This window comes from Stigmatopora nigra, chromosome 5 (genome assembly GCF_051989575.1).
Source record: "Stigmatopora nigra isolate UIUO_SnigA chromosome 5, RoL_Snig_1.1, whole genome shotgun sequence".
Classification (NCBI taxonomy): domain Eukaryota; kingdom Metazoa; phylum Chordata; class Actinopteri; order Syngnathiformes; family Syngnathidae; genus Stigmatopora; species Stigmatopora nigra.
The window spans coordinates 10539042-10563671 of NC_135512.1; the positions used below are offsets into that span (position 1 = coordinate 10539042).

The window sequence follows — 24630 nt, forward strand, 5'->3', positions numbered from 1 at the left end:
GATCAGAGAATAAAAACATTCGACAACTGATTAAGTGCTATTTTTGTGTTTTCTTTATTTAATTTGTTGTCAAAAAGAATATAGCAGAGGTCTGAAAAGAAAAAGATAAGCGTATCTCCAAATTCACAACAGCAACGTGCAACCAAGACAGCACCGTTGACGTCATTTGGCACCTTTAAATGTAGAGATTAGTGGAAATTAGACAAGCAAATTGATGTATATGTAAATTCTATGGATGAGCATTGACATTTAATTTAGCAACAAAATTGAGGTCAAGGAAAATCGTCATAGACGCTAAAGACTTGTCGTCATGCCAACCAATTTATTAAGACTATATAACATGCGCGCATACTTAAATAAACATATCTGCCCGATGTTTGCTTCAGAATTAAGGTCGGTTCCAAACTCATGCTATTAACTATTACGTTTTTTTAAAGATATTACTTGAGGCTTATAAAAAAAATCACTATATTTAATTAAGATGTTCTACATGCCAGTTAGATCCCCACAAGTTCAGTTGTGTAAGTATATAAATATAGACTACTAAATGTACTTTATTAAAATAGTTTTTTATTCCACCAACCTTTCCATGAAAGGCACCAATGACAAATTAGAAAAGAATATATTGAAAAATAAAAACATAACACAACAGCTAAGGATATTCCTAAATATGTTAAAATAATATAATACAATAAATTGTGCACATACTACATGTTAATAATGAAACAGGATTATTTAAAGATATTGTGGAACTTTTTATCCACACTGTTAAACATTCCATTCATTTTCTGAGGCGGCTTATCCTCACAAGGGTCACGGGGGGGGGGGGGGGGGGGGGTGCTGGAGCATATCCCTACAGGCACCAGGCGAGGAACACTTTGAATTAGTGGCCAGCCAATCGCAGGGCACAAGGAGACGACGAACTATCCACACTCACTCATACCTAGGGGCAATATAGAGTGCCGGATTACCCGGACAAAACCCACACGAGCCCGGAGAGAACATGCAAACTCCAAGCAGTGAGAACCGACATAGGATCAAACCCACAAACCCAGAACTGTGAGGCTGGCACGCTAACTAACCACTCCTAACCTAAAAGATCTCAAATTTTGAGTAGCTGTAATATGAAACTGATTACATGACAGAGTAGCTCAATGTCTCAATACAGTAAAGAATGGGTAGTTCAAAAATCATTGTCGCTCTCGTCAAAAAGAGGTGGTCTCCTGCGTCCCCTGGTTGTATGAGTTGCCCGGGACACACGGTCCTCCAAACTGTCGTCGTCTTTGCTCTCATCCTCACCTTCATCCTCTTCATCGACATCTATCTCACTGCCTTCCGACTGAAATAGAAAAAAGACGGAAAACCCATGACAAAAACTACTAGTTAGTCATTATTATCTTTAAAGGAAACAAACACAATAACTACCTAAATTACTAAAGATTTTTGTGTATAACCTGGCACTAATGGATCCAATTTAAATAGTGAGCTAATTCAACTATCGATTTTCAATAAACACCAAAACATTTTTAGGGATTTCACAAACCTGTCCTTTTGGTTGTATTGGCCTTCTCGAAATGCATAATTTGGGCTTTAAATGCAAAAGTGAGTGCAAAAAGTTGGGTGAGATACAGGAAAAAAAAAGTATAAAATACTAATACTACCATAAAAACATGTGATAACTTTAGGTTCAAGTAAAAAAAAAAACAGCGTACAACTCATGAAAATTGTATATATTATCATAACCTATTTTTGGGTACCGGTACTGGACTATATTTCATAAAGGTAGCATTTACCTCATCACTGTCTCCACCCTGCATATTCCCAATAAATCTTGTCCCTCTCCCTGCAAAGAAATAATGACATCTATTATCAGTAATAGGGTGTCTCACTGATTTTAACAAATTGCATTAAACATAATGAAAATAATCAGGTTTAGATTGGCAGAATAGTTCAAATTGAATCAATGCTCCAGAAAATATATTTGACCTACTGAACAAATCGCTGGTGTGTTTAGCCGCCATTAAGCCATTTCGAATGGGCCGTGGATTGGACGGCCGTGACTCTTCTAACTCACTGTCCATGTCGTCTTCATCTTCAAGAACGTCCACATCGGAGTCCACGTCTTTAAACAGGAATAGATTGGCTCAAATTACTAATAACGTGTTGGCCTGAATATAAGACAGTGTTTTTTTTGCATTGAATTAAGACTAAAAAGGATTGGATATTATACCCATTCACAAGGCTAGATGGTGCCAGATATGTTGAAAGCCAATGCTGACGACTTTGGTTAATGCAGTGAATGCAATTTTGTTAACTTACTTTTCATTGATTTTTAGATTTTTCATTGTTTGGCATATTTAGTTTCAATGTTCAAATATTAAGATGTGTTAGACCGTTTTTGCCTGATTTGAATAAGGCAAAAATAACATCCTTTTTCTCTTGACTATATTATAATCATTTGTTTCGGATAAGGTACTGTCATTTTTTGTATAAAAATTAAATTTGGTGCTCAAAAGTCTTTTTTTTTTCAAATTTGAATTTTCAAAAAGAGGGTTGTCTTATATTCGGGCCAAAAGGGTACAACTCCATCCCAACTTCAGTTGCATCCTGAATCTTTACATTTTTTATAAATGTTATTTATGATTTGCTTCATGTGTGGTCCTCACGTGAGCTCCTCATGAAATCTCCCTCCTCTTCCTTCAGATTTTGCTGCATCATTCGCAGAGTGTTTTCTGCCTCCTAAAAGGAAAACAAAAAGGAGGACATGAGAGAGCGCAGACTTGAATAAAAAATTCAGTAGCGCTTGATCTCATCACTGTTGGGAATGAGCTAGCATCAATCCCAGTTGGTTTTGTGGATGTAGACACATAAAAAAAACATTTTCTCACATGACATTTTTCAGTAAGCTGCTTGGTTTTCAAATTTGTGAAGTTTTATTGCCAGCTGTTACAACATCTTAATAAAAAGGTCACATTAAAATTGGGTGTTTGTGGTCTTATTTCCATCATCGCACCCAAAAACTCAAAACATGTAGCACCAAAACGAGCTGGATCATAACAAAAATAGCAGGTGTCCCAATTATTGTATAATTAAAAGTTAATCACTCAAATTAATGTGTCGTAAAAAAAATAGCATGCGTAATATAAATACAGGCACTCACCTCAAAGCGCTCTTGCTCCATTTGATGGTAATCTTCAAGCTGGGACTCCAGGAAACAAAGATTTTTGAACTTGGCCACGTAAATCTCATACTGCTTCTGCAGGTCTTCTTCAATCTTTTCATATTCGTCCATGAACGCTGGTCTAACACAACAGGGAGTAGAAAAAAATACCTCCTGTGTGTTCATAAGCACTCAAATTTGTCGACATACAAATTGATGAAAATCTAGGATCATTATGCACTCTTTTAACTTTGAATTTTCTCACATGATGCATTCAAACACCCCAACTTTTTTTTTCGGTTCTGGTTGTGTGATAGGTGCCCGTAAAACATCAAAGGTGTTACGGCTGGCAGCCTGGACACACCAGTAGGAGGTGTTTTATCTCCAGCTCTGGCTCCACCCCTGTGACCGAGCCCTGCCCAGGCCAAACACAGCTGTAGTTAATTCCCCAATCATCCCTCCTGCCCTTATTTAAAGCCTTTTCAGTAGTCAGTTCAGCCCTTGCTTCTTACCCTTGCTCCTTGCCTTTTACCTTCCCTTCTTGCCCTGGCCCTTGCCTTGCTGAGTTGCAGGCTTGTGAGTATGTTACTCCATGTTATATTTTGTATGTGGTGTTAATGATTTTGGGTTGCATAGGGGGACTGGAGATAAGTTTAGACACCCATGGGTATACATATAGTTTGTGCATTTAGACACAGTTATTCCCCTGTCTAGATTATATTACATCAGTTTAACAGTGGCATCCTTCGGTCTTATTTCCTGTATTTTTGTGGGTGTTCATTTGGACACCTGTCTGGGAGGGGGTTTTACCGTGTTTATTTGAGGGTGCCACTTTAATATCTCGTGCTTCCCCTATGTTATCCCGTAGTCTGTTTTGTTGACTTTGTTGTAAATAAAAATAACTGAAGGCTACTTGCAATGTGTGTCCGAACTCATCTTTGACCGAACCTGTCTGCTGTGATAGTTGCGACTCCCTGGTATATCATACCCCAGGGGGAGTCGTAACAAGTGGGGGCTCGTCCGGGAGATCATTAAGATCTGTTATCACAGCAGCAGTTTGGTCATTGGTGGTACGGACTGCATGTGCAGTAGGCCGGTGAAGGCAGGATGGAGAAAGATGAGGTAGGCAGGGATGGTGTCACCTTGAATGTAAAGGCTCTAGTTATAAACCCCAGGGCTCGTTTAAAAGGAAAACCAGAGGGATATGGTGCTGTATCTATTGGGGAAAATGCCCCCATTGCTCTAAAGATATTACGTATGCAATATGAGGCTAGGGATAGGGAGTATGCTCATCAGCTGGCCCTCAAGAAAATGGAGTTTGATTTGCAGTATGCTCATCAGCTGGCCCTCAAGAAAATGGAGTTTGAGATTGAACTAAAAAGGCGGGAGATTGAACTCTCAAGGAGTTCTAATATGGTAGAAAGTAGGGGGTTTAAAGTTAGTGAAAGCCTTCCGCTTGTACAGCCTTTCAGTGAGACGAACGTCGAGGCGTGGTTTGGTGCGTTTGAACGGATAGCACTGTCCAATAAATGGCCAGAAGAAGGCTGGGCTCTAGTCTTACAAAGGAAACTGTCAGGGAAAGGCCTCGAAGCTTTGAGTACACTGTCGATAGAAGACAGGTTGGTATATGATAAGGTAAATAGAGCAGTGTTGCGCGTTTACGGACTGGTGCCTGAGACGTACCGCCAAAAGTTCAGAAATCACAAATTAAAGCCTGGACAGGCCGTGGCTGAGTTTGGCCATGAGAAAGAAAAAGCTTTGGAGCTTGAGCGTGTAGAGAAAGCACGTGTAGCTCAAGAATGGCTTGAGAAAAAAAAAGCTTTGGAGCTTGAGCGTGTAGAGAAAGCACGTGTAGCTCAAGAATGGCTTGCAAAAGAAAAAGCTTTGGAGTTTGCACGTTTAGAGAAAGCACGTCTTGAGCAAGAACGGCTTGAGAAAGAAAGAGTTTTGGAATTTAAGAGGCAAGAGAGAGAAAAAGCTTTGGAGTTTGCACGTCTAGAGAAAGCACGTCTTGAGCAAGAGCGGCTTGAGAAAGAAAGAGTTTTGGAATTTAAGAGGCAAGAGAGAGAAAAAGCTTTGGAGTTTGCACGTCTAGAGAAAGCACGTCTTGAGCAAGAGCGGCTTGAGAAAGAAAGAGTTTTGGAATTTAAGAGGCAAGAGAGAGAAAAAGCTTTGGAGCTTGCACGTCTAGAGAAAGCATTTCTAGAGAAAGCACGTCTTGAGCAAGAGCGGCTTGAGAAAGAAAGAGTTTTGGAATTTAAGAGGCAAGAGAAAGAAAAAGCCTTGGAGCAAGATCGACTAGAAAGAGAAAAGGCCTTAGAGCAAGATCGACTAGAAAGAGAAAAGGCCTTGAAAGCAGAGCGAAAAGAAAAAGAACTGATTGAAAGAGAAAATATTTTGGAGCAGGACAATTTAGAAAGAAAAAAATTGGAGCAAGAGTGGCTTGAAAAGGAAAACGCATTCGAAGAAAGAAATAAAATAGCACAATGCATGAAGAAAATGCCCGCCGCGAGGATCAGCCTGCAGAAAGAACCCCAAGTTTCGGTGCCGAGGCCACGCAAAGTACTCCTGTCGCCACTGGGGCCGCCAGTCGCACCCGTGCCGAAGCCACTAACCAGGCTTCCGGTGCCGGCCGGCCTTCCAGGCACAGTTCTTTCTAGCACTGTTCTGCCAAGCACCGTTCTGGCCAGCGACTGCCCGCCCAGAAGTGGTAGCAATGCTCCGGCGCCCCTGGATGATGGTGCCGGCAACTGCAAGAGCGGCAAAGCTCTGGCACCCCTGGACGAGGGAGTTGGCGACCCTCCAAGCAACCAGGGTAAGGTGCCTGACCGTTCTAAAATTCTAGTGTCTCCTAAAGGAAGGGGGCTTGGCCAAGACTTAAAGGACTGGCACGGACGCCCGCCAGACCGGCCAGGCATTGTCATCGGCTGGCGCGGACGCCCGCCGGACCGACCTCTTCCTCGTCTCGTTTCTGGCTGGCATGGACGCCCGCCAGATCGGCCACGGCTCATCACCGGCCGGCACAAACGCCCGCCAGACCGGCCAGGCATTGTCATCGGCTGGCGCGGACGCCCGCCGGACCGACCTCTTCCTCGTCTCGTTTCTGGCTGGCATGGACGCCCGCCAGATCGGCCACGGCTCATCACCGGCCGGCACGGCCGCCCGCCAGACCGGCCAGGCATTGTCATCGGCTGGCGCGGACGCCCGCCAGACCGACCTCTTCCTCGTCTCGTTTCTGGCTGGCATGGACGCCCGCCAGATCGGCCACGGCTCATCACCGGCCGGCACGGACGCCCGCCAGACCGGCCAGGCATTGTCATCGGCTGGCGCGGACGCCCGCCGGACCGACCTCTTCCTCGTCTCGTTTCTGGCTGGCGTGGACGCCCGCCAGATCGGCCACGGCTCATCACCGGCCGGCGCGGACGCCCGCCGGACCGGCCGCGCCTTGTCATCGGCTGGCGCGGACGCCCACCGGACAATGCCCTATCTCAAGTTTAGGAGAGTTTTAACAGGAGTGTATTGATTGATTGGGGCAGGTTGGTGGTTCGGTTTCGTCAACAGGTTGACTCTTGAGGGGGGAGGTGTTACGGCTGGCAGCCTGGACACACCAGTAGGAGGTGTTTTATCTCCAGCTCTGGCTCCACCCCTGTGACCGAGCCCTGCCCAGGCCAAACACAGCTGTAGTTAATTCCCCAATCATCCCTCCTGCCCTTATTTAAAGCCTTTTCAGTAGTCAGTTCAGCCCTTGCTTCTTACCCTTGCTCCTTGCCTTTTACCTTCCCTTCTTGCCCTGGCCCTTGCCTTGCTGAGTTGCAGGCTTGTGAGTATGTTACTCCATGTTATATTTTGTATGTGGTGTTAATGATTTTGGGTTGCATAGGGGGACTGGAGATAAGTTTAGACACCCATGGGTATACATATAGTTTGTGCATTTAGACACAGTTATTCCCCTGTCTAGATTATATTACATCAGTTTAACAGTGGCATCCTTCGGTCTTATTTCCTGTATTTTTGTGGGTGTTCATTTGGACACCTGTCTGGGAGGGGGTTTTACCGTGTTTATTTGAGGGTGCCACTTTAATATCTCGTGCTTCCCCTATGTTATCCCGTAGTCTGTTTTGTTGACTTTGTTGTAAATAAAAATAACTGAAGGCTACTTGCAATGTGTGTCCGAACTCATCTTTGACCGAACCTGTCTGCTGTGATAGTTGCGACTCCCTGGTATATCATACCCCAGGGGGAGTCGTAACAGTCGACATACAAATTGATGAAAATCTAGGATCATTATGCACTCTTTTAACTTTGAATTTTCTCACATGATGCATTCAAACACCCCAACTTTTTTTTTCGGTTCTGGTTGTGTGATAGGTGCCCGTAAAACATCAATGTGGACTTTAACTTTGGCGATGTAGGGTTTTTTCGGAACGCTACGTAGCATTTGAACGCAGTATTACAGTGACACTTTGAGAGAACAAATTAACCACCCAATTTCCTTAAAGGGAAGTTGATGAAACTCACATTTCTGTCAGTTTTATCAATCCAAATCCAAATAATTGCTTAGCTAATACAGTTCATTTCTTAATTTGTGGCAAAAGTGTTCACTAACCGTACACTTTGCAGTGTCTGAAGTCTCTTCCGACTCCTCTCCAGGTCCTGTTTTTTCTTATCTATTTTGGCATCTAGACTAGCCTCATCTGAAACGATACTATTCAGCATTTCTTTGGTTTTCTCCACCATTTCCTTGTATGAAAAGCACAAATGTCATTTTTTTTTAACATTGAAAATTTGAAAAAAGGAAATTGCAGTCAGATAAAAACTAGCATAACACTAACCAACGCCTCTCTGATGGCTCCTCTCAAGGCCTTTTCAGTCACATCGATCTCCAGAGGTCTGGCAATGGCCGCAGTTCTTTTTTCCTGAACATAATTTGGATGCACACATGAGTATTCTTCTACAAGACTTTACAAGTTTATGTGCGCTTGCCACTCACCCTAAGTTCCACTTCCTTTCCTAGTAAATCATAGAGAGAGGCTCCTTTAGACGTAACCTCCGACGCCAGCTGCCGAGCTTCTTTGAGGTCAGAAATCTGGGAGGAAAACACAACTAAAACCACCATTTTTTGCACTAATTTCATTTTCATCGATTAATTATTCTTCAGATCCATTCAACACACTTCACAATAGATGTTTTTTACTCGCCGGGTTTAGGGACCCCATTCATATTCCTAATGCTGATACAGGACTGTGGATACGGTAAAAGTCTTAACATATGAATCATTGTCATACCCGTGATCCAATGTCAAATTTAAACTTGCTGCTGTCTTCCTCCACGACGTCGTGCAGGTCCATCTGCTTGGTTTTCATTGCACCGTATAGCACGGACGTAATCTTTAACATCTCTTTTACTGCATAGCCGTCAGCCTGGTAGAGGCGTTTGGTGTTCAGCTTGATGTGCGCTTTGGTTGCCTGTGGTAAGGAATGGCATGTTTGTTACATGAAACAACATCTAAATTCTTCATATACCTGAGACGGCATATTACCATGAATTGAGCCACAGCCTTAATGAAGAATACTCTGTCCGACTCTGTTTCCACATCTGAAGGAATGTCCATCTGCGGTTCATATCTACGAGTTGCAAAATGAATCATTTGCTTTTGGAGTTCTCTCTTGATCAAAACATAAATAATAACAGCACCATTTCAAGTTGATTCATTCATTTTATGAACCGCTTATCCTCACAAGGGTCGTGGGGGGTGCTGAAGCCTATCCCAGCTAACTAAGAACACTAGGGCACCGGTGGGCAGTCAATCACATTTGATAAAAAATGCTGCTAAAAATCGGTTTCTAAATCCCAGTGTTTTTTTTTAAAGAGAGACAATAGATTTTTTTTAAAAAGAAGGAAGGAAGAGAACAATGTACCTTTTAACGAGCCACAACATGATTTCGGCCACCAGATTGAAGTTAGGTGTTCTGAAATTCTCCATTGAAATTAAGCGAGTATAGCCCAGAGCTCTCATCATTTCTGTGAAATCTGTAAAAGAGGGACGAAAATGTGCACGTTATTGGACATCTATCATCGTCAATGGGACGGAAATAGTTACAACTTTACAAGAAAAATTAGGCATGTGTTACAAAGGGCGTCTTACTTCTCAAATCTCTGAAAGACATATTTTACTGCTGGGTTTGCTTCACTCGTCTGCATAGGGGAAAATACATTACAATAAATGTCAGTGTTAATAATGCATGTATACTATTGTGTAAGGAAAACATGCTACCAAAAGAAGGCAAGGAATTCGATCGCGAAGACATCACTCGTATAATCCATTTTACTCTTGACTCACGATATATAGATCTCTCGAATTTAGACGATTTTGCGATTGAATTCATCAATTTTTAATGCACATTCCCACTTGAAAATTGTGTTTGCCTCGTACAGTAGAGTCTAGTTTGGAATGATAGCTGTTTGGACCTGGTGTTGCAGCGCATTAATTAACTTATTCTGTTCTTTTAATCACGCAAAGTTCAAAATGAAGCTAAAAATCGTGAATAATATTGTATCTCGTGTTTAGAGTCGTTATTGGTTACCTGTTGATGAACCAGTCGATCAGTTGCGTTCGAAGATGCTCTACAAGGGAGCGTCAACGCTGCTGCTCCAATAATATATGACTTTACTCAGGTATAGACCAATGGGAGACGATGATGTAAAGACTAGCTCCAGCCATAGGCACGGACCTGGCATACAAATAACTACGAACCATCTCCTCTGATTTGCAACCCAAATGGCTGTAATTGCTTGTCGATCATTTTTTGTCGGTGCTATTCAATATGCATGTCACTAGTCAATAGTAGGCGCACTTTAAACTCGCTATAAATTACTCAATTGTCACGCAGTTTGAGTTTTCACAAACGACGGAAATTGCAATAGATAATTTACATCTTAAATTATAGACAGGTTAAACAAAACAGTATGAAAACCAAATTGAGATTTTGTCCATTTTATTGGAGAAAATCACTCACCTTAAAGATGAACACTGCTTTAAGATGGCCACAAGTTACCAACGCTGCCGACTCCAATTTATGTCACAGGCGACTCATTTAACCCATTAGCTACCACTGACAGCGTTAGAAGTCAGATCCCTTTTGACTGGGAGGGGCGAATGAGAGCCAGGCTTCCCAGTTTAAACGATTTGGACCTACTATATTGACATCAATGGCACGCAGCGAGTTCAATATACATATAATTTCGTAAGTACAGGTCCCACTGTGTGCTAGTGACGAACGTCCACACGGAGGCACCACCGACCATTATCCACCGCAGAAGAATCTTTTTCTTCTTTTTCGTCGTATTTTGGCTCAGAAACCATGGAGCAAAGCGGACAGCTTCCCCCAAATTGCCCCCCAATGGAAACCCAATGTCCCGTCCGCGGCTTGGACAGTAAAAGACTGAAAGAGATGGAAAATGCCGCACTGCAGACCACGTTGATATCACGAATGGAAGCCGAGTCGATGCCGTCGGACCACCTAGCCGCCGGAGAAGAGCAACTAAACGCCTTGTCCTTGAGCCACTGCGCGGCCCCCTCGGAACCCCAGGCGGAAGATACCCAGTCGGCTAAAAACGTGGAGACGGTACGCGTCGAGGAAGAGAGGACCCTCACGGACCATTTGAACAAAAGACTGCTTTCGTCTTTCCTGGAGAAGCTCAACGAAAGAGACCTGGCGCTTCCCCGAGTGGAGCGTCTCGACTGTGCCGTAGCCGACGAGGACTCGAACAGGGCCGCAGATGAGTGGTGACTCCCCGGCCGGGACTCCCATCCACCAAGAACAATGTTGTTTAACAACAAATGTAATTATAATATGCCGGAAATTGTACACGGGTGACGGCTGAATCTTCAAATTTGCTTTAATTTTGTGGCTGTCAATTTCAGCGATAGATTACGTTTGTTCACCTGCATTGCTTCAACTTCCAATGATTGGAAGTCTTTCAATTAAAAGATATGAAGGATGAAAAGAGCTCTCTGATTGGACGTCTATTGTCGTCAGAAGCATTGAAAGAGTTCATGTTCTTTTGCAGAAATGCTTAATGTTCCATCAGATTTAATGTCTAAATGTTTCTTTTAAAGTTAATTGAACAAAGTTGATTGATTAAAATAAGGCTTTTTTGTTCACTGGAGTGTGTATATTATTTGTGGGTCAATACTTGATATTCTTTACATTCTCTAAATTAAAAAATAGGACAATATTTATTATTGGAGGCTTTAAACAACTTTAGAATTAAAATATTAATCCATTATCCTGTGTTTTGTGGTTTAAGTTAGTTTTTAGCTAAAAGGATGTTTTAAAATTAATTTTAAACTTAATTGATGCACTATAATTCTCTTCAAACACAAGTCCTTGAGTACAAAGCATTAATTTGTTGAGTTTTCCATTTAAGAAAGGATAGTTGCCATACAATTTCATGGTCAACTATTTTTTTCTCCTCTGTATATTTGTAGTCACTTGTTCACACATTATTTGTGTTTAACTAAGAAAGGCACCAATAACCTAACTCAAATTGGACAATAATAAAAGGTGTGTTTTTCTGGATTTTTAAAATTTATTTAAAAAACATCTGAAAATTAAGTTATTACAACATAAAAATACAAACAATCATGAGAACAAACAACTAACAAACGTGTACATGCTTGAAAGGGTGTGTGAGAAAAAGTCAACAAGCAGAAAATTACTGAGCAACGTCCAAATAAAAACAGGATTTTCAACTTGGGAAATACGCTGATGGCAAAGTCACCTTGGTACGTGGAAGTGGTGGACACTCTGACAAAGAAAGACAGGAATCAAACTTTAAATGCCATTCAAAATTAAATGCATTACTGTTAATTCTCAATGCATGTCAGTCCTCTCTAAAATGGCAGTTTGGTTCTCGACGTCTTTTTGGATTCATGCTCCGTGTTAGCCTCTATTCAGTGCTTCAAACCTGTATAGATAATATTTACTATTTTCCCTGTTTAAAGAAAAAATAATGGTGTGAGCAGTTAATTCTAATTGTGTAATTACAGTTTAAAATTATGAAATTTTTATGGAAAGTTTTTAATATCGTTGACAAAAATCATTTCCTTATCATTTTCATTTTTTTAATCACTCAGTTCTAATGTTAGTCTGTATTGCTGTTCTATCAGTTTTTATTTTTTTTAATTTTAACAAGGATACATCATATGCAGAAGTATACTAAGTTTATAGAAAAATACTATTTTTCGGTTTTATGGGGGGCATGTTGAAACGTTTTATTTTTCTTTGAGGTTCAACTGAAAATTTGCTTTTAGTGTGGTGCAATTGCGTTGCGTGATGTCACCTTTGGGAACGAAAGCGTCTGGAAACCTGGAAACGGGGATGATGCTTTCTTGCCTGGTAAAGTATTTCTTGTCCAGACCGGCACCGTCATCCAATCTGTTTGTGAGGGACACTCATGATTATATACATTTACACACGTTTCATGTTATATTACCAGTGTCTCAACTCACGTGTGTGTGTGAATGGGTTCGACTGTGGGGGTGGATTTCATCACTTGAGCGTAACAGTGTGTCTGCCGGGGGGCCGAAAAAAAAAATAAGGCGGCGATTGTTCCGAGAAATCCACTCTGAGCGACGACGGCGACTTAACTTACCCGAGGTCCTGCTAAAATATTCTCAGAAGGCTCCGGAATAAACTTCTTGTTTAGCTCCCTGTTCAGAAATTGGATCACTGACAAAGAGAGGACAACGCTCAGAGTCAGATAGCGCCGGCGGCGCAGATGGAAAATGAATGCTCCTCACTGTTGTCGTTGTCCTGTAACACCGTCTTGTTCTCGGACAGTTTCTGCAAACTCGCCTCCAGCTGCTTCGTTAAGTTCACATTCTGATGCACATGAGCGAGACAGACATGCAAATAAACAGATGTGTATTTGGAAACTTAAATGCAAACCTATTCAATTTGAAGGTATACATTTTCCATACGATTATGTGTTATGTATTTAGTCATTGTGAATTTTTCATGACAACTATTAATAAAGATACTTTTTTCTCAGATTGAGGGAATAAGATGGTAAAAGTGTGTGACAATGTCAGGAGACTGCCATTTTTTTACTTTTATCTGTAATAAGAGTCCTTATACTGAAAAATTCCCCTAGTTTACTGAATTGTTGACTTTGTAAAATCATTCCTTGCTTTTTTGTTCTCAGGCAATTTGATACTTTGGTCCATGTTTTATCATAAATCTTAATTTGATTTGTTGTGAATTGTGCACCGTCATCTGCTTATTTAAGAGACTACAAATAATCTTTAAAAAGAAAATTGAGTTTTTTCTTTAAGAGATTTTACACACAAAAAATGGAACATGCAGTTCGCTTATGGAGCTTGATTTGTGTCTACTATTCAGAAGGAAAAAAAATGGTGTGGGCGTGGCTACCTCCTCATCCTTGATTCGCAGTTTTTCCTCTGTTGATTCCAGCTTTGCCAAAGTCTCCATTAAGACGTCCTCTTGCTTTACCAGCGCCTCGTTTTTCATATCATTCTTGTCTCGCAGAACAGAAACGTCGTGCTGAAACTTCCTAATTATATCAGTAGCCTGAAAACGTCAGATGGACCCTCATTATTCCAGTTCATAGTAGGTATATCAATCAATCAGAATCCACACATTACACATGACAACTTAAAAACACTACTAACCTTTGTCACATCGCCAGATAAAAACTCCACCCTTGATTCCAGCTTTTTTATCTGACTTTCTTGAATCTCGGCCCTGTCCTTGTAGATTTCCTGAGAGGAAAAGTGAGTGTGATGAGCATAAGCAATAGCGGTCCCTTAATGCCGCAGGTGGAAGGAACCGCTAACCTTCTGCTGCTCGGTGGTCTTCTGGGCCTCCCTGGCTCGATTTCTTTGCTGCTCCATTTCGTGCAGAGCCGTGTTCAGAGAGTCATTCTTACACTTCAGCGATGTTTCCTCCCGCTTGCCACGTTGGCATTCCTGCACACAAACCAAAGTGGAACAGGACTGCTACCAATATTCCTCAAATTGTCATTTTAAGTTTACACAGTTATGTTGTACTGCTAAACATTGCATAAAATGATTGTGCAAAAGTGGCAAGGGAATCAAAATGATAATGAATAACCAGTTTTATGTCTCTCTATGTAATTTTCCTGCACATAAAGTGCAATAAATCAACAGTAGTGTATTTACTTAAATAAATATTTCCATATTTCTCCCACGGCACCTGAATATAAGTCGCACCAGCCAAAGAAAACACACCAAAGACAAAATAAAAATGTATAAGTCGCAATGGTGTATTAAGTTGCTATTTTGGGAGGGCAACATATTTTATTTGATTAGAAACCAAGAAATAACTAAATAATAGGATAATTAGGCATCTGTCAACTTAACAGTTTATCAGATAACCAGTATATAGCCTGAAAAAAAAAAAAGTTTTTGGTGGTCAGAGAAAAAAACATAAGTCGCACTTGAGTATTAGCCTGGAAGATACGGTAATGTTTAATAAATGAACATTGTTAAGGTTATTTTTGCGCTAATAAATTATTATCTAATTTGCCACATAGATAAAACAAGGGCATTCTCGTATATAAAAAGTACAGTGGTAGGTTGCACTGGTTATGAAATTAATTGGATCTTGAAGTGGATTGTAATTGTAATGCTCGACGACATACCTCCTCCGTGTCCGCCAGTTTGGATTTTAAGTGAATGATGGTCGCCTCGTCTTTGTTCCTTTCGTTAGTCAGATAACTGCATTTTGTCTCAAGGAATTCCAGGCGTTCCTTCATCTGGCTTTCACGCTGGTTTGCGGTCTCCTGTTCCTGCTGCTTCTGCTGTATTTGCAGCTGCAAGCGACTCTGCACCTATGACGTGGTCCCAAACAGATGCTTTGTTGTCACCAATCCCCATGATGGCATGGAACAGGGCCTTACCTCAGCCAAGCGCTCCCGCTCAGTCCGCAGCTCGTCGGAATGACGGCTCGTTAGCAAAGTGCTTTGACTTATCCATTCCGAGCGCAGACGCTCCATCTCTTTGCTCTTCTCAAAAAGCATCTAATGGCACATAAGGACATGGACTAGAAACATCATCTCATCATCCCTGGGCAATGTTAAAGGTTAATTGCAATTTGGTATCTTGACAGTGGACATAAAAAGCTACCTGCTGGGTGTTATTGAGCCGCCGATTAAAATCCTCTTCTGTCTTCTCCAATTTAACCTCCAGGCTTTCTTTTTCTGCCTGTGACATAAAGACAACATCCTACATGTCAATTTATACATTATACCAGTGTTTGATACGTTTTTAATCATTTCAAATGGTGTACGCCGTATAACACTTTTTGTGTTATGTTTTTATGTTATGTGTTTATGTTTTACGTTCTGGTCTTCCCCATTTTGGCTCTGATACGGATAGTCTCGGTCACTGGTAACCGACAAAAACATTATCGTTGATTGCGAATGTTGTCATGCTTTGAGCATTATATGTGTCAGTCACTACTGCCCTTTTCACTATATAAATATTGAGTATCAGTATGCAATGTACATAGACAGTCAAGGTGAATAATATGGATTTAATTGTGTTTTTGTGTGTGTCTCTGTCTGTTGTGGTGTGGCTCATTGACTCTCACGGTTGAACATTTTTGCTCTGTGTCTAACTACAGCCACCCCTTATTTTGAAAATGTGCTGCAGTTTCACTCCAAGCCAGGGGTGTCCCTAGTAATGTGTTAAACATGTGATACAATGCAGGTGCTGTTGCCCACATGAGCAAAAAGAGGCCATTAGTCTTTACATGATACAGTTTGTCACACATTACCTTGAGCAAAGTCAGAGAGTTTGCCACATATTCCTTGACATATTTGTCCGAGGCTGGTGTAAACCTCAAACAAACAGGAGTGTATTTAATGAAGGAGTTGGTCTCAACTACGGTCAATTCGGCTGGGCCGTCCAGTGAGGGGGAGTTGCATGAGAGCAGCAAATCATACCTGTGGAACAAAACAAAATAGAAAATAAGTTCTTAGGGTGCACATTCCTTAGGAGATTAAACAAAAGGAGGAGAACTTATGGTACCTGGACTCGCTGGAACTCTGCTCGGTTCGACATTTCTCAACATACTCAATCAACCTTTCTGGAAATGACCTGAATTCAATAACCATGCCCCGTTCCTCTTTCAAACTGCACACAAAAATAAAATAATAGAGTTTTAAAATGACACACTGAATGGAATGCTATGCTGGTCAATTCTTCCCAAGCAGACCTTCGGAAGTCCTCTTCGGAAAGTACGAGCAAAAAGAGGAAATAAGGATCCGTGTCATCGGTTAATCTCACAAGAAGATCCTTAAACCAAAAAGAAAAGGTAAATAGATACATTGCTTACAACTTCCATAAAGCCAACACATATTTTATGTTCAAAAAGAAATATATTTTTATTTGCAAAATGTTTGAGTAATGATTAAAAAGAAATAATAATGATACAGTACATGGTATTTACGTAACAGAAATTTGGCAACAAGACATCAATGGTTCAAATTGAGGTTGCAATGTTACTCATTCTCAACAATGAAGACTTTTCTCATGACACTTATTTAACATGAAGACAATAAAGCACAGGAGTTTTTATATATTTAAAAAAATGATGTACTCACGTGTTTTTGAAGAGTACTTTTGCTGGACTGAAGTGCAATGGTGATGCGAATGTGTGTTTTTCTGTAAGTATAAAACACTGTTTTCAGGGTGGATACAGGAATAATTTCTCTCTACAATGTAAATAAAACGTTGGCTTTTAAAATTAAATAGTGCTCTGCGATATAGAAAATAATGTATTACGAAATTATTAATATTGTACATTCTATCAAGATGTCATATAGTGTAGTTTTGTATTCATTTTTAAATTGGAGTCGAATTGACCAGCCACAAATGTTAAATGTGTCAGTATCTTGTCATCTAGTAATACCTTTGACTAGTGGTTTTGAATTTTAATACATAACTTGAGGATAAGCAGTGCTGAAAATGAATGGAACATGGAAAGTGAATGGAAAACATGTCTGCGTTTAACTTTGTTGTGTGAAATGTTTTGATGTTTGGCCTTTTTAAAACTGTAATCACTCTTCCTCAACATTGGATAAAAGGCCATCGAAATGACTAACAATCCAAAATTTAAAAGAGATGGATATTAATCACTTTTTAATTTATTTTTTTTTGTTTACGTGAGTGATGACAGGGTTTGTCAAACGACTGACTGTCCTAATTTGACAGGTCAAAACTTGACTATCTTTCCTAAACAACAACAAGGACCTCAACAAGTAGGCTTTTCCCGATTACCTTTCGATGCAGTCTCGACACCTGACGATGACTTCAAGAACTTTACTAAAAAGATGCTCATCGGATAAGACAGTCTGCTGCCTAGAAGACATAGTGGGAGCAACTAGTGCAAGTTTTCGGTCGTATCTGCTCGGCGCCAGGTTTCGCGGTTGATATTCGCACACTTCCGCTTCCTCATCTTCTTCGTGTATTTTTATTCTTCTTCCTGTTTTTCTTCTTCTTCGTCTCCTAGCGGTTTGGTGTCAGGTTGCAAACAACTTCCCAATATCACCACGACTAACCAGGGTGGATGATAGATCTTGCAATTGAGTCAAATAAAAATTTAAAAGTAATACATACTACTTTACATTTGTACCATTAAAAAGACAACAATTGAGAAAAGCCTTGATAATAATCAGATTTTATTGTTATTACAACAGTAATAACAATCACAATTATAACAAAGACAAGGCACGACTAAAACACTCATGATAACGCTAAACCTGAAGAAAGTTTATTCAAGAAGTACTTATTGATGATTAATTATTATTATTTTATATAATTTATTGGCCTTTTATTCATTTGTTGTTGTTTTGTGCACTTCATACTTGTATCATGACACTAAAAGCGGTCAATTCAATTGAAAGGAAAAACATGTTTCAGAGCCTGCCATTAGTGGCAATATATATTAATAATATTACTTCTGCTAACGTAGGCAGGTTTCCTCCTTTTTTTGCCATGAAAAACTTCCATAGCACGCTGTTATTGTTCTTGACATGCTACGTTTCAGCTGCCGTAGCCGTGGTTACGTCTTCGGTGACGCCATTACGCTTCTTTCGAGCGGCCGACCTCTTGTTGTTGCCACTTGGGCTGCAGAGAAAGAGAAAGAGAGCCGGGGGTGAACGGAGGACACTTTACGGTCTTACGAGACAACACACACCGACTACTGGAACGCCGAAACGCCGAACGAAATGGACAACAGTAAACGGACTGTGGTCGTCACGGGTGGGTTCTTATGGCTCTTTTGTGGTTCGTGTTGTTGTTATTGTTGTTGCTCACAGCTAGTTCGAGTATGGAACTCGTGGAAAAGTTGGTTTGTTTGTTGATGACAGCTGCATCGAACGCTATTGGCGTTGGCCTGTTTCTGCTTCACTTCTGCCGATGTAGACGTTCGAAATTATGTTTTTAACACGTCACATGTCCTTATGAATTTACTTGAATGGCGTCTGCTTTCTCGTACGTCGCGTTACAATGTCAAGAAACAAAAGCGAGAGATGGAAATTAGCCTTGGGCTATAATCTTATATATTTAAAACGAATATGTATATGTTCTTTAATATGTACTGTCCCTTTATTAAATAAATCCAACTCAAATGAGTTGAACGGTTGTGATTGTGAATATGCAACGAGGGTGTACTAGTAGTTGTAATTACGCAACTTTTTGCAATGTATGCAGGGATTATGTTGGTAAAAATGTTTTTATTTTTAAAACGTTACCATCACAATTTAACTTGATGAAAAGCACGCAAATAAATAAACACTGCTGTATTAAAATGCGATGATTAACTTATTGGCTGCCAATGACGGCGATGGGCGTCCAATCCATTTTGACCGAGAGAGCTCACAGCTATCATTTTCATATTCTCATCTCATATGCTGAACTGCTTTATCCTCATTAGGGTCACAGGGGGTGCTGGAGCCTATCCCAGCTGACTTCGGGCCTGAGGCAGGAGACGCCCTGAAAGGGCGGGCAGCCAATCGCACGGCACAAGGAGACAAACAACCATTTACGCTCACACTCGTACCTCGGGGCAATTTACAGTGTCCGATCAGCCTACCATGCATGTCTTTTGAATGTGGGAGGTAACTGAAGTACCTGGAGAAAACCCACGCAGGCCAGGGGAGAAGATGCTGCCAAAAATTTTGACACTGTGCCAATGCTTCTGTTGTTACTTAGCTGTTGATGTCTTGGAGATGGTCTTCATGGCTAGGTTGATTTAGCATTAGCCCCCCAGGATGAGATTGCTTGGGTTACTGTTTTTTTTTTAATGTAAACATCAAAATGCCACCTACTTCTATTTTGACGCTTAAGTCTTTTGAGGTTTAAACATTCTTTTCCCTTCTTGTTAATATAATATCTTCTTTTGAGATAGTGATTCCTTCGTGAGCTCAAAATTGAACCATCTTTAAAACTGCATTGTAAAAGTGAAGTTTTTAGTAGAATAATAATAATAATAATAAAGAAAACATTCATTGCAAAATCAATTCAAAAGAAAATACATTTATTCTTTAGCGATTGAGCATCCAGCATAATGTTAAATGTAAAGAGAAGTAGCATGTGCAGTGAGTTGATTCTGTTTCCAGACACAAAGGCGTCTTAGCCGATGCTAGATGTGTAAAACGCCTGGGAATGGCCTTCTCACAATAGCTTGCCGGCTGGCAACTAGCGACGCCTCACTCTGCTTCTATTCAGCAGCATGTCAGACAGACGGATCCTCCCTCCACCCAACCCCCAGGGACCCGCTGACCCTTAGAGCGATGGTGGAGGGGGGCCTCTCGCCTGTCGCTACTAGTTTTGCAGGTCAAAGAAAGATGAAAGGTAGATATTTTTCATCCTCTTAAGAATATTAATATGGCTCAGAACAGCGCTCATTTGTTGGTCTAACCCTAAACCCATTATTTTCGAGCTACGTAATAGTGAATGTCTCCAATGCGTGGTGCACATAGTTATCTGGGATATGCTCCAGCACCCCCCGCGACCCTTGTGAGGATAAGCGGTACAGAAAATGATTGAATAATTCATGCTTTGTAATCTTACAAGATTTCTTAATAATGAATTGGTTTGGAAAAACTTTTTTAGCCCAAGTGTGACTACCTTATGTCCATTTGAAACATTGAAAATGTATGTAAAGCCGAACAATATTTTTTTGTATTCACCATCCGAACCGCGTAGCCTTGCAAGGATTGCGGGGCTTGCTGGAGCCTATCCCAGCTGACTTCGGGTGAAGGGCGGACTACACCCCAGACTGGTCGCCAGTCAGCCGTATGTCACACAGAGAGACACACACAATTATACCTGCATAGAAGTCAGGCTGACGAACCACATTCCCATCAATTGGCCTTTTGATAAAAATTGCATGACTAAATATATCTCCACACTGTTGAAATAACAATCAACATTTTGCAGGTTTTGGGCCATTCGGGGAGCACACAGTCAATGCCAGCTGGGTTGCAGTACAGGTGAGTGATTGAGGTAACATTCTTTGTTGGGGTTAACATTTTTAAGCTATTTTAATTTCAACCAGCCTTCATGTGACATGTAAGACTTCTTTAAGGCATGCGTACGCCAATTTAATAAAGCTTTTGTCACACAGTAAAAGCTTTGCAGGTGTCTTGAGGTACTGCTGGTGTGTTTGTATGTTGGGGGGGGGGGGCGTCTAGTTGGGTGGATGTTAGTTGTCAGGGTGTCTAGACGAACTTGATAAAGATTTAAAAGGCATACAGAAGGCAGCTTTGTGGTGGGGTCATAGACGTGGTCAAACGAGCAATGGGCAGTGGGGGTCAGTTTCCAGGGCCATTTGTCTTGAAAGTCGATGGGGGAGGAATTGGTGCTTTGTCTGTCATCTGACACACAGTTGTCTTGTTTGTGCCTCATTGCTTTTTAAATGACAGCAAGTACACCTCTTTGATTCATATATGACCTGGCATGACAAAATGAGTTTCAAATTGGACATTGCATAATTACTAAGTGTTTCATTTACAACTCTTTTCATCAATTTAATGTTACAATATCTGGAAATAGACAAATGTGCTAAAATAAATTGCGCTTTCTAAAAAAAAAGACATTAGAAATTAGAAATTATCGAAAATATAATAGTTGCTCATTTCCTAATCATCATTATAGTAATTTGAAGGAGTGAATATAAAGATTGCGATTTTATTTTGGCTCATTTAAATATATTTGTATAATTCCATGTTGTTATCTTGATAAAATCCACAATAGAAATCTGTCTTGGGTCCAAGTATGCGAAACTAAATGCTTGTGTGCGTATGTATGTCCGGTCAGGAGTTGAAGAAGCTTGGACTCGGCACGGAAGTGGACTTGCAGGTGTATGAGGTTCCTGTAGAGTACCAGACTGTACAGAGTTTAGTACCGTCGCTATGGAAGAAGTATCATCCAATGGTAAGTGAGAAACAGTTTGCAAAATTTAAATACATTGCTGCTGACAGTGATGATACTTAATACTTCAAATTGTCGATTAATTTTTTGTCCCCTTTTCTCATTTTACAGCTGGTTGTTCATGTCGGAGTGTCGGGGATGGCCACCACTGTCACATTAGAGAAGTGTGGCAGAAATCATGGCTATAAAGGCCTGGATAACAGCAGCTTCTGCCCTGATTCACAGTGTTGCGTTGTGGGGGGGCCAGACTGTATTGACTCCGTTATTGACATGGAATCAGTCTGTAAGAGGGTAACTGCCTCTGGACTGGGAGTCGCTGTGTCTGTCTCGAAAGACGCTGGAAGGTATTTTTCAATTTATTTGGTTCTACTCAACCAGCAATGTGTAATAGGAAAAGCTCTGGCTGTGTGAATATGCACCCTGTCCATTTTGACTGGGAGGCTGCCATTTGCCAAAACTACAGTTCTTAATCTAAGTCATCGGTTTCAACTATGCAGAGGCAAACCTTTACATTTTTTTTAATTATAAAATTTCAATAGTTATGGATTTGTTAGTCTTGATTTTTTTTATTTTGGGATACTCTTGGGCAAAATTCTATCATTTCTTTAGTGTCGTAAAGGGTTTTTAAGATAAGATAACCTGAATAAATAAGTCAAGTTTGACTTGATCACTATAGATGATCTCATCTTGTTGGGTCTTTTCTTCACAACCTTACACTTTGCTCACTTGCTTCTCTTCTTCCAGGTATCTGTGTGACTTTACCTATTACACATCTCTGTACATGAGCCACGGCCGCTCAGCTTTCGTTCACGTTCCTCCTCTTGGGAAGCCGTACAGCGGTGAAGACCTGGGCCGTGCGCTCCAGGCCATTGTCCGGGAGATGCTGGAGCTTATAGGTAACGCCAAGGAGACCATTCACTGCCAGCAGCACTTCCACTAAGTGACCTCTGGATTGCCAGCCTCTTCAGCCACGCCAGACAAATTGCACTCGACCACAAGTAGCCAAGTTCTTTATCTTTCCCATCCTGCCAGATGTAAAGAAAGTTTCATTGTGTCAGGACATTTTTGACTTTTTGCCCTTGTTTTCTGTTTAGCCCCTTTGATAACAGCCCCATGCTTTTCATACTTTCCAGGTGCGGACGTGTGAATTTGTTCTGAATTACTTCCAATGCACAGGAAGCTTTGCTTTGTAGTCCCCCCCAAAAAAAACAAAGTTTCTGAAGAGTGCAGCAGATTCTACACAGCATTACGCCAAATGTGGCTACTAGTATTGCACCTTATAGTGTTAGGGTTACTGAAATGGTTACAGAAGTCACATTTGGCAGCATTTTTTGGTCGATTTAGGAATTATTTCATCCTTATTCCTGTTTTGCCACAGCTTCCAGGTTTCTTCTGAGGCTATTGTTTTTTTTTTTAATTTTTTAATACATAAGTCAGTAAATAGCTTTAGTGCTAATACATGATTAGATATGTATTCAGATAATAGCCTAGTCCTTAGCATGAGAAAAGTTATTTTACGTCTTTTCGTCCATCTTCTCTTCACTGTGCTATTTTACATTTGATGTTGAATTGTTTCTGGACTCTTTTTCTTTATAAGAATTTGTGAATACTATACCTTCTTTTACAAAGGTGATTTAGAATTGGGAACGGGTTAGGGTTAGGCTCAGTTTGTGGACTTTTTCTGGCCAATAGCCAATAATCCTGATATTCTCTCGTGTGTTGTTGGATCCCGAAGCTGCACAATTGTTTGAGAAAAAAAATCATTGTGATTGATTTTTAATCTTCAATATTTTAGTGAAGGTGTAGTCATGGTGGACTATTGATTAGGATGTCTTATGTTAATTGAAGAATCGAATTAGTCTGCAGGCGTGAATAGCTGTCTACATGTACCCGGCAAACAGTTGAGGTTCGACCCCGGCCTCGCACTTAAAGTAAGATGGGATGGGCCCACTAACATAACTGGATGAGCAGTACAGAAAATCAAAGGACAGAAATTTAACATTTTTATTCTTCATTGTTAACTGACAACCTGTGGATTATATCTTAGGGAAGTAACCAAAATTGGAATGATTCACATGAGTGGGGCGGTCCGGTCAAGGGTTTGATCTCAGGTCTGGACCTTCCTGTGTGGAGTTTGCATGTTCTCCCTGGGGTTACGTGGGTTTTCGCCGTGTACTTCGGTTTTATTCCACATTCCAAAGACATGCACGGTAGGCTGATTGGACACTCTAAATTGCCCCTAGGTATGAGCTCAAATGGTTGTCAGTCTACCTGTGCCCTGCGATTGGTTGGCCTCCGATTCAGGGTGTCGCCCTGCCTGCTGCCCAAAGTCAGCTGGGATAGACTCCAGCACCCTCCGTGATCCTTGTGAGGATAAGCGGTGCAGAAAATGAATAACATGAGTGGAAGGTCTATACCAATACCTCGATGATGAACTTTTCCTGCACTCTAAAAACAACTGTCAATATTATTTGTACAATGTTTTTTGTTCCTCATCATGTGTAGTCTGAAAATAGTTTCCTGAACAGCTATCACAAGTTATTGATACTTGCTCAAACAATATATGGATGCTTGTAAAATTGTGTCAAATCAGATTTGGGAAGTCAAGTATCATTTCTGCAGCACTTTGCTTTCCCATTTTAGGTATTTTGTGAGACTGCACACTGCTCAATGTGAAGTATACTCAAAAACCCTTTGAATATTAAACAAAACTAACTGACAATTAGTTTTTAATGTGGCAGAGAACACGACAAAATGCTGATTATAAAATATATTTCTTCTAACAAATGTATTTTTGTCAAAAAAACATGAACATGAAAATCATTTATGGCTAAGGTTATACTTGAACAAAATCTGATTCACAAGATTTTAAACACAGATTAGTATTAGTTGTCAAAATTCTTGTGTTCTCACTGTTAGCACTGTTTTTAGTTTGCAGGGAAACATCAATGACTTAATGTGTTTCCAATTAATGTTGTATTTT

At 40.6% G+C, this 24630-nt stretch overlaps 3 protein-coding genes and 1 long non-coding RNA gene across 5 annotated transcripts; 2 read left to right on the forward strand and 2 right to left on the reverse strand.

Annotated features, from left to right (window-relative positions):
* Positions 1-326: 326 nt before the first annotated feature.
* LOC144196635 (uncharacterized) lies at positions 327-2862 on the forward strand. The gene is made up of 2 exons (XR_013326363.1): positions 327-521; positions 2704-2862. It is a non-coding gene; the product is annotated as an uncharacterized LOC144196635 (long non-coding RNA).
* On the reverse strand, positions 840-11119 carry LOC144196633 (clusterin-associated protein 1-like). 2 transcript variants are annotated; one of them, XM_077716989.1, is made up of 13 exons: positions 10177-11119; positions 9306-9355; positions 9079-9190; positions 8700-8784; positions 8446-8625; positions 8151-8246; positions 7993-8076; positions 7767-7900; positions 3161-3302; positions 2667-2739; positions 1991-2122; positions 1794-1843; positions 840-1339 (listed from the first exon to the last, which is right to left on the reverse strand). In XM_077716989.1, exons 2-13 carry the CDS (start codon positions 9325-9327, stop codon positions 1184-1186), a joined length of 1266 nt encoding a protein of 421 aa, XP_077573115.1. In that variant the 5' UTR covers positions 9328-9355; positions 10177-11119; the 3' UTR covers positions 840-1183. The 2 variants fall into 2 exon arrangements, with proteins under 2 accessions (XP_077573115.1, XP_077573114.1); XM_077716988.1 differs by lacking the exon at positions 10177-11119 and adding an exon at positions 9745-9955.
* A 613-nt stretch (positions 11120-11732) lies between these two features.
* Positions 11733-17658, reverse strand: sass6 (SAS-6 centriolar assembly protein). Its single transcript, XM_077716987.1, has 16 exons — positions 17490-17658; positions 16814-16874; positions 16426-16505; positions 16239-16343; positions 15985-16153; positions 15333-15410; positions 15107-15226; positions 14849-15037; positions 14022-14153; positions 13857-13946; positions 13597-13755; positions 12966-13047; positions 12818-12894; positions 12675-12736; positions 12506-12600; positions 11733-11970 (listed from the first exon to the last, which is right to left on the reverse strand). Exons 1-16 carry the CDS (start codon positions 17579-17581, stop codon positions 11912-11914), a joined length of 1650 nt encoding a protein of 549 aa, XP_077573113.1. The 5' UTR covers positions 17582-17658; the 3' UTR covers positions 11733-11911.
* Positions 17659-18016: 358 nt separating this feature from the next.
* On the forward strand, positions 18017-23308 carry LOC144197078 (pyroglutamyl-peptidase 1-like). The gene is made up of 5 exons (XM_077717647.1): positions 18017-18473; positions 20655-20707; positions 21534-21650; positions 21759-21991; positions 22392-23308. The coding sequence occupies exons 1-5, from the start codon at positions 18440-18442 to the stop codon at positions 22585-22587; spliced, it is 633 nt and encodes a 210-aa protein (XP_077573773.1). The 5' UTR covers positions 18017-18439; the 3' UTR covers positions 22588-23308.
* The last annotated feature ends 1322 nt before the right edge of the window (positions 23309-24630 follow it).